Below are 14,968 nucleotides of genomic sequence, written 5' to 3'. Positions count from 1 at the left end.
TAAAATAAAGTGGTGATCCTAACTGACCTAAGACAGGGAATTTTTACTAGGATTAAATGTCAGGAATTGTGAAACGGAGTTTAAATGTATTTGGCGAAGGTGGATGTAAACTTCTGACTTCAACTGTATGTAAATTATGTTTCCAGTTTTTTGTTTTTTATACATTTTCAAAAAATTCTAAAAAACAGTTTTGCTTTGTTATTCTGGGGTGTTGTGTGTAGATTGAGGGGGGGAAAAACAATTGTGTTAATTTTAGAATAAGGCTGTAACGTCACCAAATGTGGAAAAAGTCAAGGGGTCTGAATACTTGTTGAATGCACTGTAGGTGCACTGCACTCCTATATGCTTAATTTAGAGTTATTAATTAATCATTCACAATTTGACAAGCACTCGATTTTCCCAGCGGCATCCCCTTAGTGTGGCCGTAATGCAACCTAAAGAATTCCATGTCTTTTGTGGCCGTTGTGCCCTTGGGCTGAATATAATAACTATAGTTCTCTTCTACCTCAAATATGAACGCTGCCCATATCCACTGTGCAGAGAAAAGATGTAGCTTGGTTTTGGTAAACTTTCCAAAGCCTTGCACTTCCTTTGTCTGACTTTTGTTTCTCACTATCTGTGAATGTTTGAGTGCTGAGAACACTTGTTCCTCTTGGTCTCCCTACATTTGGATGAACGGAGAGCATAGAAAGGATTTCAGGTGATCTCTGCTTCCATCAACATAAAAGTAGCAACGTCCAGGAAACTGGGGAGTTCTTGACTGTTGTTCAAGGTTTAGGTAACTTGTCTGTTCTACTGAGACACTGCCCAGTCAGGGGAGTTTTTTAACTAGCTTCTGGTTCTCTTCAGTCATTTAACATCTGAAGACCTTTAACATGAGCTACAGCATCCTGACAGGCATTCCAAAAATCTGAAAGTCTGAGTCCTACAGCGTCCTTAGGTTGATGTTTCCAAGCCTTTCTCTAAATCCCCTCTGTATGACAAATGGCTGGCCATATCTATGGTTGAGTTTGTTCCACGCATCTTTGTAGGCCTCGTCATCATTTCTGTAGAAAGTACCATCCAGGGTCTTACGAGCCGGGCCGAAGCTTTCCACTCAAATAATTGAATCCCCATTGAATACAAATGGCTCTGGCATTGGAAGTCAGGGCTATGCTATCTTGGAAGGCTTGAGCCAGAGAAGTCCCCATGAGGTGATGATGCTGGGGCATTGGAAGTCAGGGCTATGCTATCTTGGAAGGCTTGAGCCAGAGAAGTCCCCATGAGGTGATGATGCTGGGGCATTGGAAGTCAGGGCTATGCTATCTTGGAAGGCTTGAGCCAGAGAAGTCCCCATGAGGTGATGATGCTGGGGCATTGAAAGTCAGGGCTATGCTATCTTGGAAGGCTTGAGCCAGAGAAGTCCCCATGAGGTGATGATGCTGGGGCATTGGAAGTCAGGGCTATGCTATCTTGGAAGGCTTGAGCCAGAGAAGTCCCCATGAGGTGATGATGCTGGGGCATTGTAGGGTTGTTGGGTAGTAGTTGGAGATGTATGTTGTTCTTCAGTAATGTTGTCGGCAGTTTGGAAGCTAGTTTCCCGTACTACCTCCTGGTTGTAGGCCTCCAAAACCCCAGTTTGGAAGCTAGTTTCCCGTACTACATCCTGGTTGTAGGCCTCCAAAACCCCAGTTTGGAAGCTAGTTTCCCGTACTACCTCCTGGTTGTAGGCCTCCAAAACCCCAGTTTGGAAGCTAGTTTCCCGTACTACCTCCTGGTTGTAGGCCTCCAAAACCCCAGTTTGGAAGCTAGTTTCCCGTACTACCTCCTGGTTGTAGGGCTCCAAAACCCCAGTTTGGAAGCTAGTTTCCCGTACTACCTCCTGGTTGTAGGCCTCCAAAACCCCAGTTTGGAAGCTAGTTTCCCGTACTACATCCTGGTTGTAGGCCTCCAAAACCCCAGCTGCCCTTACGTCTCTCTGTCTCCAACTCACATTTCTGAGCTTCAAGATCCTTCCATTGTTTCCTTTTTGTTTATTTTCCTCCAGCAACACTTCCTCCTCAACTTCCTGGCAGCTCCGCTGCTGCGTCTGCACGTTTGGCTGCCATATATAAGGCCATGGAGTGATGGCTGGACTGAACTCTGGGCTTGTGATTCATTTGTGAGACAGTAGATCTGTAAATGGAGCGAGCGTAGTCGGATCAAGTAAATCTGCTGTAACTGCCTCACATGGGTCAACAAGACGCCTTAACTCAGTTGACGGTGTGATGTGATCTCGAATTTCAAGATAGACGCTCATGACATCATCCTTTTCCTTTCTCCAATTCCGTGGATCAGAAATGCCAGCTGGTGCTCTAACGTCTGACTTTAGCTGCTCTCTTGCTTTGCGGGCTTGGATCTTCCATTGGTCATACATGGAGATGAGTCTTTTTATTCATTTTTCTGTGCCTCTTTTCTTTGCAATGCATTTTGTATGTCGGGATCTTTGGTCGGACAGAGCTTTGAAGGCCTTGAGGTTCCTCGTAGACATCTTGAAGTTGATCTTGGTCATTTACAGCTTGAATTTGTTCCTCTAGGCGATGTCTCTCTGTAGTCTCCATTTAATTTCCTTAAGCTCTTGAATTTCGTGTTGAAAACATTTAATCTGCTTCTCTAACTCTCCTAAAATTGAAGGAGAGGTGACTGACTGCCATTTTAAATTTAATTTACAGTGAACTTGTGATAGAATAATTTGTATGTTTAAGATAATGACTAAAGTATCCACCCTGAAACCATATAATTGTATGAAATGTGTTAAGAGTCATAATTCAATGTGTGTGACTCAGGGGCGGAAATCGCGGGGGGGACGGGGGGGACACGACCCCCCCATCCTGGGAAAAATATGATTTGTCCCCCCCAATATATCACTGAAATATAACTATGTAATTTAAATAATATTAATAATACGCAATGAAAGCAATTGTGCTGATTATAGACACTTAACAGCGCGTTTTTAAGTTTCAAAAGATTGCGACCCCCCCACCCTTTTCCTCACAATGGTTTGATCCACTGGCAAGGTAACAGAGGGGTCGTAGCCACTGTCTGAAAGGCACTCAATGAACGTAACTGACGTGAGGTTAATCCAGTCAATCGCGCACACACACTAGCTGAATATGCAGAGGTAGCGCGCAAATATTAACTATTAAGCTAGCTAGTACCTATTCCATTTATGTGGCCTCGTCAAAGATGGAATCTTTGCTATGGTCAATTTATTCCGAGATCAGCATGCAGATGACGTAAGTTAGTGCTTCAAAGTCCCTGTGATAAGGTTAGCGATAAACTGATTTAACCCAGGTAGCAAAGATTATAGCAAACACCACTGAAACGGAATTGGCGCTCACTAGCTTTGCAAATTCAGCTATTGTTGGAAGCCAGCCAATATGAAACAAACTATTAAAATTACAAAAGGTTGCAGCATATGTTGTGTAAATGGTGAACTCATACAGCTGTCAACTCTTGTCATTTTAATCCGTTTCACATTTGCTAGCTACCTTTTAGATCGAAGTCCATATAGAATGATAGAAGATAAGATGATAGAAGCCCATCTCCTACTGTAAATAACCTACACACTGTGTGTGTGTGTAGCCAGCCAGGTAGAAAAATGGCAGAAAAAAGAAAAAAGACGGACATCAGAGTATTTTTCAGTACACCAAAACGCAAAGTAAGAACCCTAGTAGCCTAATATCTCAAAGACTAGTTGATAAAATGTTCATAAGATAGAAATGAAATGCTAATAGAAATGTTTCACATTGATGTCATTAGGCAGAGCAGGCAACAGATGGCACACAGACAGCAGAGTTGGGGACAGATATGCAGGGACAGACTGGCAGAGACAGGGAGTCTCAGGTAAGTTTGTTGAGTCTTTGTTTGGCAACATTATGAAAGGTTCTCCATTTTTTTGACTTGTAAAATAGGGACATAATTGGAAAATGCCATGGATACCCCCACTCTCAACTTAAACTGGTGACTGAACTAAGATTTGTTAAAGGCAATGGTATTGCTGTTGTGATTAGTTGTGTAGTTTTGGGTACCGGTAGTTAGGAGTACGGCAAACACCTTATTTCTTTGGTTCCTCAATACACATTTACCATATTAAACGTAGGCTATGTGTTACAGCACTACTTGTGGTGTCCCCCTCAGGAATTGCTCTTGAGAAAATGTCATGTAATTGTCCCCCCCAAAGTTGATATCAGATTTTCGCCCCTGGTGTGACTAGGCCATTGTTTTACTATTTCGCAATATGAGCTGGGTATAGTTGCGACATTCAAGGACAACTGAACTGTCGACTTGTGATAACGTTGAAACTAATAACTGGAAAGAGGCCTCCCCACCAAAAGGGAGGAGAAAAACTGTTAGAAATGGCTAGGCTTGCAGAAGATGATGAAACGTGTTGCAGAAGGGTGATAAACAATATATGTGAACTTTGGAAAAATACAGCCCACCTAAAGAGAGGTGGAGTTTCTACTGATGTGAGTTCGTGTGTGTGTGTGTGTGTGTGTGTGTGTGTGTGTGCTATAAAAAGATTGTGTTCTCATTTTGAAGTCAGAGCGCTCTCTGAATAAAGGACTGATCTATTGCAGAATCTGAGACTTTGTCTAATTCTTTATTAACCGGAGATTTCCGACCTCTGGGAAATAGACAAAGCTTGAGTGATAGTTGAGTTCAACCATTGAGATAGCAAAATTCTCGTGACAACTTGGGAGAAAGGCACATTAGCACATATGCCAATTGAAATATCCAAATATCAATATAACGCTGTATCAACACAGCTGAATTCACTCTACTATACAGTATATGGGTATCAAATCCTTACAAACATGCTTGAATCAACCGTAAATCAGACAGCCGTCCTTAATACTTTTAGACGATGGGAAAGTACCTTTAGTTATGTCCATAGGTGTTTTAATGTCACATGCACAAGTACAGTGAAATGCCTTTCTTGCAAACTCAAAACCCAGCAATGGAGTAAGAAATCTGAAATACACAGTAAGCATACTATAATATTTAAAAAGTCGGTTCCATTTAGAGGTCAACCGATTAATCGGAATGGCCGATTTAATTAGGGCCGATTTCAAGTTTTCATAACAATCGGTAATCTGTATTTTTGGACACCGATTTGCCAATATATATATATATAGTGTGTATATATATTTTTACACCTTTATTTAAGTAGGCAAGTCAGATTAAGAACACATTCTTATTTTCAATGACAGCCTAGAAATGGGGGTCCAATATTGAAACACAGTAAACATCTTGTTCTCTTTCCAGCTAGGGGCTGATGTTGTTGATTGGACGCTTCAACTTAACAAAAAAGTTATTTTTTCTTTTTTCTCTCGCTCCCGTTTCCCATAAGCCCCTTTGCTGGTAAAAACAGAGAAGGAAACAAAAAAACTGCAGTCAAAATAAAAAAAAATCACAATAAACTGTCAAATATACAGTGAGGTTTGAAAGCTTGTAAAATAAAAGTCAAATATAGAGCACAGGGTGATACACTCGCTTCAAGGGGTTCGTTACAGTACAGAGTTAGGCAGCATAATGTAGGTAGGATAATGTAGGTAGGATAATGTAGGTAGGATAATGTAGGTAGGATAATGTAGGTTGGATAATGTAGGCAGGATAATGTAGGTAGGAGAATGTAGGTAGGATAATGTAGGTAGGATAATGTAGGTAGGATAATGAAGGTTGGATAATGTAGGCAGGAGAATGTAGGTAGGATAATGTAGGCAGGATAATGTAGGTTGGATAATGTAGGTAGGATAATGTAGGTTGGATAATGTAGCTAGGAGAATGTAGGTTGGATAATGTAGGTAGGATAATGTAGGTTGGATAATGTAGGTAGGAGAATGTAGGTTGGATAATGTAGGTAGGATAATGTAGGTTGGATAATGTAGGTAGGAGAATGTGTGAGAATGTAGGTTGGATAATGTAGATAGGAGAATGTAGGTTGGATAATGTAGGTAGGAGAATGTAGGTTGGATAATGTAGGTAGGATAATGTAGGCAGGAGAATGTAGGTTGGATAATGTAGGTAGGAGAATGTAGGTTGGATAATGTAGGTAGGAGAATGTAGGTTGGATAATGTAGGTAGGAGAATGTAGGTTGGATAATGTAGGTTGGATAATGTAGGTTGGATAATGTAGGTAGGAGAATGTAGGTTGGATAATGTAGGTTGGATAATGTAGGTAGGAGAATGTAGGTAGGAGAATGTAGGTTGGATAATGTAGGTAGGAGAATGTAGGTTGGATAATGTAGGTAGGAGAATGTAGGTTGGATAATGTAGGTTGGAGAATGTAGGTTGGATAATGTAGGTAGGAGAATGTAGGTTGGATAATGTAGGTAGGATAATGTAGGTAGGATAATGTAGGTTGGATAATGTAGGTAGGATAATGTAGGTTGGATAATGTAGGTAGGATAATGTAGGTAGGAGAATGTAGGTTGGATAATGTAGGTTGGAGAATGTAGGTTGGATAATGTAGGTTGGAGAATGTAGGTTGGAGAATGTAGGTTGGATAATGTAGGTAGGAGAATGTAGGCAGGAGAATGTAGGTTGGATAATGTAGGTTGGATAATGTAGGCTGGATAATGTAGGCAGGAGAATGTAGGTTGGATAATGTAGGTAGGAGAATGTAGGTTGGATAATGTAGGTAGGAGAATGTAGGTAGGAGAATGTAGGTTGGATAATGTAGGTAGGAGAATGTAGGTAGGATAATGTAGGTTGGAGAATGTAGGTAGGAGAATGTAGGTTGGATAATGTAGGTTGGATAATGTAGGTTGGAGAATGTAGGTTGGATAATGTAGGTAGGAGAATGTAGGTTGGATAATGTAGGTTGGAGAATGTCGGTAGGAGAATGTAGGCAGGAGAATGTAGGTAGGAGAATGTAGGCAGGAGAATGTAGGCAGGAGAATGTAGGTAGGAGAATGTAGGTAGGAGAATGTAGGCAGGAGAATGTATGCAGTTGAAGGAAGGTGTATGTTTGTATTTTCTATATCTATGAAGAGCTAATGCAAACCGTGATTGACCACACACTCCAGCACGGTAGGTGGCGACATGCACCTAAAAGCAGCATTCAGCAGTAGAGACAATAACATCGGTCCTCCCCACCCCTGGGTCGGTAAAAAGCTGAGGGATGGGGATGGAGTAATGGAAGCACTATGTAATTCAGAGGCATAGCGAGGAGTAATATTGTCTTGTGTATTACCACCTAAATCCTTTCATTAGTTAGAGTTATTTTTCCATATCCGTAGAGTGTGAGTATCGATTGCTCTGTGGTGTATTGCTCTCGCCTGGCTGCAGTACCTTCAGGTCAGCAGCGGGAGTTTTCCCTCAGTCTGTTTTCAGGTATGTGTTCACCGGTGGCCGAATGCTCATATGGTATAAACGTTTACAACAAGTAAAACTTCATGTACTTTTGATAGTGTATTCAAACACCGTGTTGCTAGCGAACCTTTTTGATGGAAATATTATTCAGCTGAAAGAGTTTTCTACCGAGTGGTGCAGTGTTAGGGTTAGTTAGCTAGCTACAGTACATTAGGGTTAGGCTAGCTAGCTACAGTACATTAGGGTTAGGCTAGCTAGCTACAGTACATTAGGGTTAGGCTAGCTAGCTACAGTACATTAGGGTTAGCTAGCTACAGTACATTAGGGCTAGTTAGCTACAGTACATTAGGGTTAGGCTAGCTAGCTACAGTACATTAGGGTTAGGCTAGCTAGCTACAGTACATTAGGGTCAGGGCTAGCTAGCTACAGTACATTAGGGTTAGGCTAGCTAGCTACAGTACATTAGGGTCAGGGCTAGCTAGCTACAGTACATTAGGGTCAGGGCTAGCTAGCTACAGTACATTAGGGTTAGGCTAGCTAGCTACAGTACATTAGGGTTAGGCTAGCTAGCTACAGTACATTAGGGTTAGGCTAGCTAGCTACAGTACATTAGGGTTAGGCTAGCTAGCTACAGTACATTAGGGTTAGGCTAGCTACAGTACATTAGGGCTAGCTAGCTACAGTACATTAGGGTTAGCTAGCTAGCTACAGTACATTAGGGTTAGGCTAGCTAGCTACAGTACATTAGGGTTAGGCTAGCTAGCTACAGTACATTAGGGTTAGGCTAGCTAGCTACAGTACATTAGGGTTAGGGCTAGCTAGCTACAGTACATTAGGGTCAGGGCTAGCTAGCTACAGTACATTAGGGTTAGCTAGCTACAGTACATTAGGGCTAGTTAGCTACAGTACATTAGGGTTAGGCTAGCTAGCTACAGTACATTAGGGTCAGGGCTAGCTAGCTACAGTACATTAGGGTCAGGGCTAGCTAGCTACAGTACATTAGGGTCAGGGCTAGCTAGCTACAGTACATTAGGGTTAGCTAGCTAGCTACAGTACATTAGGGTTAGGCTAGCTAGCTACAGTACATTAGGGTTAGGCTAGCTAGCTACAGTACATTAGGGTTAGGGCTAGCTAGCTACAGTACATTAGGGTTAGGGCTAGCTAGCTACAGTACATTAGGGTTAGGCTAGCTAGCTACAGTACATTAGGGTTAGGGCTAGCTAGCTACAGTACATTAGGGTTAGGCTAGCAAGCTACAGTACATTAGGGTTAGGCTAGCTACAGTACATTAGGGTTAGCTAGCTACAGTACATTAGGGTCAGGGTTAGGCTAGCTACCTATAGTACATTAGGGTTAGGGCTAGCTAGCTACAGTACATTAGGGTTAGGCTAGCTACAGTACATTAGGGTTAGCTAGCTACAGTACATTAGGGTTAGGCTAGCTACAGTACATTAGGGTTAGGCTAGCTAGCTACAGTACATTAGGGTTAGGCTAGCTAGCTACAGTACATTAGGGTTAGGGCTAGCTAGCTACAGTACATTAGGGTTAGGGCTAGCTAGCTACAGTACATTAGGGTTAGGGCTAGCTAGCTACAGTACATTAGGGTTAGGCTAGCTAGCTACAGTACATTAGGGTCAGGGTTAGGCTAGCTAGCTACAGTACATTAGGGTTAGGCTAGCTAGCTACAGTACATTAGGGTTAGGGCTAGCTAGCTACAGTACATTAGGGTTAGGCTAGCAAGCTACAGTACATTAGGGTTAGGCTAGCTACAGTACATTAGGGTTAGCTAGCTACAGTACATTAGGGTCAGGGTTAGGCTAGCTACCTATAGTACATTAGGGTTAGGGCTAGCTAGCTACAGTACATTAGGGTTAGGCTAGCTACAGTACATTAGGGTTAGCTAGCTACAGTACATTAGGGTTAGGCTAGCTACAGTACATTAGGGTTAGGCTAGCTAGCTACAGTACATTAGGGTTAGGCTAGCTAGCTACAGTACATTAGGGTTAGGGCTAGCTAGCTACAGTACATTAGGGTTAGGGCTAGCTAGCTACAGTACATTAGGGTTAGGGCTAGCTAGCTACAGTACATTAGGGTTAGGCTAGCTAGCTACAGTACATTAGGGTCAGGGTTAGGCTAGCTAGCTACAGTACATTAGGGTTAGGGCTAGCTAGCTACAGTACATTAGGGTTAGGGCTAGCTAGCTACAGTACATTAGGGTTAGGGCTAGCTAGCTACAGTACATTAGGGTTAGGCTAGCTACAGTACATTAGGGTTAGCTAGCTACAGTACATTAGGGTCAGGGTTAGGCTAGCTAGCTACAGTACATTAGGGCTAGCTAGCTACAGTACATTAGGGTCAGGGTTAGGCTAGCTAGCTACAGTACATTAGGGTTAGGCTAGCTAGCTACAGTACATTAGGGTCAGGGTTAGCTAGCTACAGTACATTAGGGTTAGGGTTAGCTAGCTACAGTACATTAGGGTTAGCTAGCTACAGTACATTAGGGTTAGGGCTAGCTAGCTACAGTACATTAGGGTTAGGGCTAGCTAGCTACAGTACATTAGGGTTAGGGCTAGCTAGCTACAGTTCATTAGGGTTAGCTAGCTACAGTACATTAGGGCTAGCTAGCTACAGTACATTAGGGTCAGGGTTAGCTAGCTACAGTACATTAGGGTTAGGGCTAGCTAGCTACAGAACATTAGGGTTAGGGTTAGCTAGCTACAGTACATTAGGGTTAGCTAGCTACAGTACATTAGGGTTAGGGCTAGCTAGCTACAGTACATTAGGGTTAGGGCTAGCTAGCTACAGTACATTAGAGAAGCTCACCATTCATTGTATTCACGGCGGCATTTTCTGAGCTTAACTGACCAAGACGCACCTCCAAATGCCCGAAACCAGTGACAGTTTCTTTCAACCAGTGGCACATTGGCTTTTTAGGTGAGCGTTGATACCGCTTTGTGATAATAATGTCCACTCCTCTCCAGAGTATTGTTCTAGACGTAACGCTGCCGCGCTCCTCTCGAGAGTATTGTTCTAGACGTAACGCTGCCGTGCTCCTCTCCAGAGTATTGTTCTAGACGTAACGCTGCAGCGCTCCTCTCCAGAGTATTGTTCTAGACGTATCGCTGCCGCGCTCCTCTCCAGAGTATTGTTCTAGACGTAACGCTGCAGCGCTCCTCTCCAGAGTATTGTTCTAGACGTAACGCTGCCGCGCTCCTCTCCAGAGTATTGTTGGAGGCGTAACGCTGCCGCGCTCCTCTCCAGAGTATTGTTCTAGACGTAACGCCGCCGCGCTCCTCTCCAGAGTATTGTTGGAGGCGTAACGCTGCAGCGCTCCTCTCCAGAGTATTGTTGGAGGCGTAACGCTGCCGCGCTCCTCTCCAGAGTATTGTTCTAGACGTAACGCTGCCGCGCTCCTCTCCAGAGTATTGTTGGAGGCGTAACGCTGCCGCGCTCCTCTCCAGAGTATTGTTGGAGGCGTAACGCTGCAGCGCTCCTCTCCAGAGTATTGTTCTAGACGTAACGCTGCAGCGCTCCTCTCCAGAGTATTGTTGGAGGCGTAACGCTGCTGCGCTCCTCTCCAGAGTATTGTTCTAGACGTAACGCCGCCGCGCTCCTCTCCAGAGTATTGTTGGAGACGTAACGCTGCCGCGCTCCTCTCCAGAGTATTGTTGGAGACGTAACGCTGCTGCGCTCCTCTCCAGAGTATTGTTCTAGACGTAACGCCGCCGCGCTCCTCTCCAGAGTATTGTTGGAGACGTAACGCTGCCGCGCTCCTCTCCAGAGTATTGTTCTAGACGTAACGCTGCCGCGCTCCTCTCCAGAGTATTGTTCTAGACGTAACGCTGCCGCGCTCCTCTCCAGAGTATTGTTGGAGGCGTAACGCTGCCGCGCTCCTCTCCAGAGTATTGTTCTAGACGTAAAGCTGCTGCGCTCCTCTCCAGAGTATTGTTCTAGATGTAACGCTGCAGCGCTCCTCTCCAGAGTATTGTTGGAGACGTAACGCTGCCGCGCTCCTCTCCAGAGTATTGTTGGAGACGTAACGCTGCAGCGCTCCTCTCCAGAGTATTGTTGGAGGCGTAACGCTGCCGCGCTCCTCTCCAGAGTATTGTTGGAGGCGTAACGCCGCCGCGCTCCTCTCCAGAGTATTGTTCTAGACTTAACGCTGCCGCGCTCCTCTCCAGAGTATTGTTGGAGACGTAACGCTGCCGCGCTCCTCTCCAGAGTATTGTTGGAGGCGTAACGCCGCCGCGCTCCTCTCCAGAGTATTGTTCTAGACGTAACGCTGCCGCGCTCCTCTCCAGAGTATTGTTCTAGACGTAACCCCGCCGCGCTCCTCTCCAGAGTATTGTTGGAGGCGTAACGCTGCCGCGCTCCTCTCCAGAGTATTGTAGGAGGCGTAACGCTGCCGCGCTCCTCTCCAGAGTATTGTTGGAGACGTAACGCTGCAGCGCTCCTCTCCAGAGTATTGTTCTAGACGTAACGCCGCCGCGCTCCTCTCCAGAGTATTGTTCTAGGCGTAACGCTGCTGCGCTCCTCTCCAGAGTATTGTTGGAGGCGTAACGCTGCCGCGCTCCTCTCCAGAGTATTGTTCTAGACGTAACGCTGCAGCGCTCCTCTCCAGAGTATTGTTCTAGACGTAACGCTGCCGCGCTCCTCTCCAGAGTATTGTTGGAGGCGTAACGCTGCCGCGCTCCTCTCCAGAGTATTGTAGGAGGCGTAACGCTGCTGCGCTCCTCTCCAGAGTATTGTTGGAGACGTAACGCTGCCGCGATCCTCTCCAGAGTATTGTTCTAGACGTAACGCTGCCGCGCTCCTCTCCAGAGTATTGTTCTAGACGTAACGCTGCCGCGCTCCTCTCCAGAGTATTGTTGGAGGCGTAACGCTGCAGCGCTCCTCTCCAGAGTATTGTTCTAGACGTAACGCTGCCGCGCTCCTCTCCAGAGTATTGTTGGAGGCGTAACGCTGCCGCGCTCCTCTCCAGAGTATTATAGGAGGCGTAACGCTGCTGCACTACTCTCCAGAGTATTGTTGGAGGCGTAACGCTGCCGCGCTCCTCTCCAGAGTATTGTTGGAGGCGTAACGCTGCTGCGCTCCTCTCCAGAGTATTGTTCTAGACGTAACGCTGCCGCGCTCCTCTCCAGAGTATTGTTCTAGACGTAACGCTGCCGCGCTCCTCTCCAGAGTATTGTTGGAGACGTAACGCTGCAGCGCTCCTCTCCAGAGTATTGTTGGAGACGTAACGCTGCAGCGCTCCTCTCCAGAGTATTGTTGGAGACGTAACGCTGCTGCGCTCCTCTCCAGAGTATTGTTCTAGACGTAACGCTGCCGCGCTCCTCTCCAGAGTATTGTTCTAGACGTAACGCTGCCGCGCTCCTCTCCAGAGTATTGTAGGAGGCGTAACCCCGCCGCGCTCCTCTCCAGAGTATTGTAGGAGGCGTAACGCTGCCGCGCTCCTCTCCAGAGTATTGTTCTAGACGTAACGCTGCCGCGCTCCTCTCCAGAGTATTGTTGGAGGCGTAACGCTGCCGCGCTCCTCTCCAGAGTATTGTTCTAGACGTAACGCTGCCGCGCTCCTCTCCAGAGTATTGTTGGAGGCGTAACGCTGCAGCGCTCCTCTCCAGAGTATTGTTCTAGACGTAACGCTGCCGCGCTCCTCTCCAGAGTATTGTTGGAGGCGTAACGCCTCACCTCATTGTAGACAATCACAACTGTTGTCTTGGAGTTTCACCTCATTGATCAGTGGTTTCAGTTTGTATCCTTCAATTTGACAAGCTGATCATGGCGAAATGGAAAATACTATTTCCCGCTGTGTAAACATTACAAATCGGCTGAAGAGCTCCTGATAAAGTTGGGTAGCTGATATTCAGAGCTTAAATAGCCAAGTTGATTAGTCCTGTTTTCCAAATGGTGGCCTACCACATGGATGGGCGTTCATAAAGTTCCATTGAGGCCGACATGGTAGGCTGCACCCCAGTAAGCACGAGGGAAAGTCTTTTATTGGTCCTGGCCAGACCTCGTTGTTGTTGTTGGTGTTTTACAGGTGGTAGGCTTAGCACAGATAGGCATTCATACAATTACATTTAGGCTACGCTATAGGCTACGCTATATAGGCTCCACTATAGGCTCCGCTATAGGCTACGCTATAGGCTACAATATAGGCTACGCTATAGGCTACGCTATAGGCTCCGCTATAGGCAACACTATAGGCTACGCTATAGGCAACGCTATAGGCTACGCTATAGGCTACGCTATAGGCAACGCTATAGGCTATGCTATAGGCAACGCTATCGTCTACGCTATAGGCTACGCTATAGGCTACACTATAGGCTACGCTATAGGCTACGCTATAGGCTACGCTGTAGGCAACGCTATAGGCTACGCTATAGGCTACGCTATAGGCTACGCTATATAGGCTACGCTATAGGCTACGCTATAGGCAACGCTATAGGCTACGCTATAGGCTACGCTATAGGCTACGCTATAGGCTCCACTATAGGCTACGCTATAGGCTACGCTATAGGCTCCGCTATAGGCTACGCTGTAGGCAACGCTATAGGCTACGCTATATAGGCTACGCTGTAGGCAACGCTATAGGCTACAATATAGGCTACGCTATAGGCTACGCTATAGGCATTTTTTTACATTTTACATTTTAGTCATTTAGCAGACGCTCTTATCCAGAGCGACTTACAAATTGGTGCATTCACCTATAATATCCAGTGGAACAACCACTTTACAATAGTGCATCTAAATCTTTATAGGCTACGCTATAGGCTCCGCTATAGGCTACGCTATAGGCTACGCTATAGGCTCCGCTATAGGCAACGCTATAGGCTACGCTATAGGCAACGCTATAGGCTACGCTATAGGCTACGCTATAGGCTACGCTATAGGCTCCGCTATAGGCAACGCTATAGGCTACGCTATAGGCTACGCTATAGGCAACGCTATAGGCTACGCTATAGGCAACGCTATAGGCTACGCTATAGGCTACGCTATAGGCAACGCTATAGGCTACGCTATAGGCAACGCTATAGGCTCCGCTATAGGCAACGCTATAGGCTACGCTATAGGCTACGCTATAGGCAACGCTATAGGCTACGCTATAGGCAACGCTATAGGCAACGCTATAGGCTACGCTATAGGCTACGCTATAGGCAACGCTATAGGCTCAGCTATAGGCAACGCTATAGGCTACGCTATAGGCTACGCTATAGGCAACGCTATAGGCTACGCTATAGGCAACGCTATAGGCTACGCTATAGGCTACGCTATAGGCAACGCTATAGGCTCCGCTATAGGCAACGCTATAGGCTACGCTATAGGCTACGCTATAGGCTCCACCTCAGTTAGCAGGGACAGATGCCTGTGTTTGGTTCAGGTCTGGATCATCCCTGATTTGGCACAAACAGATGTTACAAATATTTAATTCATAGACTTTCTTTCAGAACTGAAAATCAACCTGATTTCAACTGGTGGTCGTTGGGAAAGGAGGACCAAAATGCAGCAGGATTGTGGATGTTGACGTTTTATTTACTCCAAATATGAACACCAAAATAACAAACAACGAACTCACGATCAACACAACAGTCTTGTAAGGCTCACTCACGCTAGACGAGAAACAGGCAAAACA

At 45.5% G+C, this 14,968-nt stretch overlaps 1 protein-coding gene across 8 annotated transcripts in view; it reads left to right on the top strand.

Moving 5' to 3' along the window:
• The first annotated feature begins 3,775 nt into the window (after positions 1–3,775).
• Positions 3,776–14,968, top strand: part of LOC123732091 (uncharacterized) — a 28,056-nt gene continuing 16,863 nt past the window's right edge. Inside the window, exons 1-2 of one of the 8 annotated variants that reach the window (XM_045711430.1) lie at positions 7,099–7,356; positions 14,784–14,929. In XM_045711430.1, coding sequence (XP_045567386.1) covers positions 14,880–14,929 — 50 coding nt within the window. In that variant the 5' untranslated portion in view covers positions 7,099–7,356; positions 14,784–14,879. Of the gene's footprint in view, positions 3,865–7,058; positions 7,357–10,054; positions 10,270–14,783; positions 14,930–14,968 lie in introns of those variants that run through there. The other 7 variants (XM_045711431.1, XM_045711427.1, XM_045711426.1 and 4 more) reach the window with 7 other exon arrangements.

Source organism: Salmo salar, unplaced genomic scaffold, assembly GCF_905237065.1.
Source record: "Salmo salar unplaced genomic scaffold, Ssal_v3.1, whole genome shotgun sequence".
In the NCBI taxonomy this organism is placed as follows: Eukaryota; Metazoa; Chordata; class Actinopteri; order Salmoniformes; family Salmonidae; genus Salmo; species Salmo salar.
Note: the sequence above shows the minus strand (reverse complement) of the source record. Positions and strands in the feature narration are given on the sequence as shown.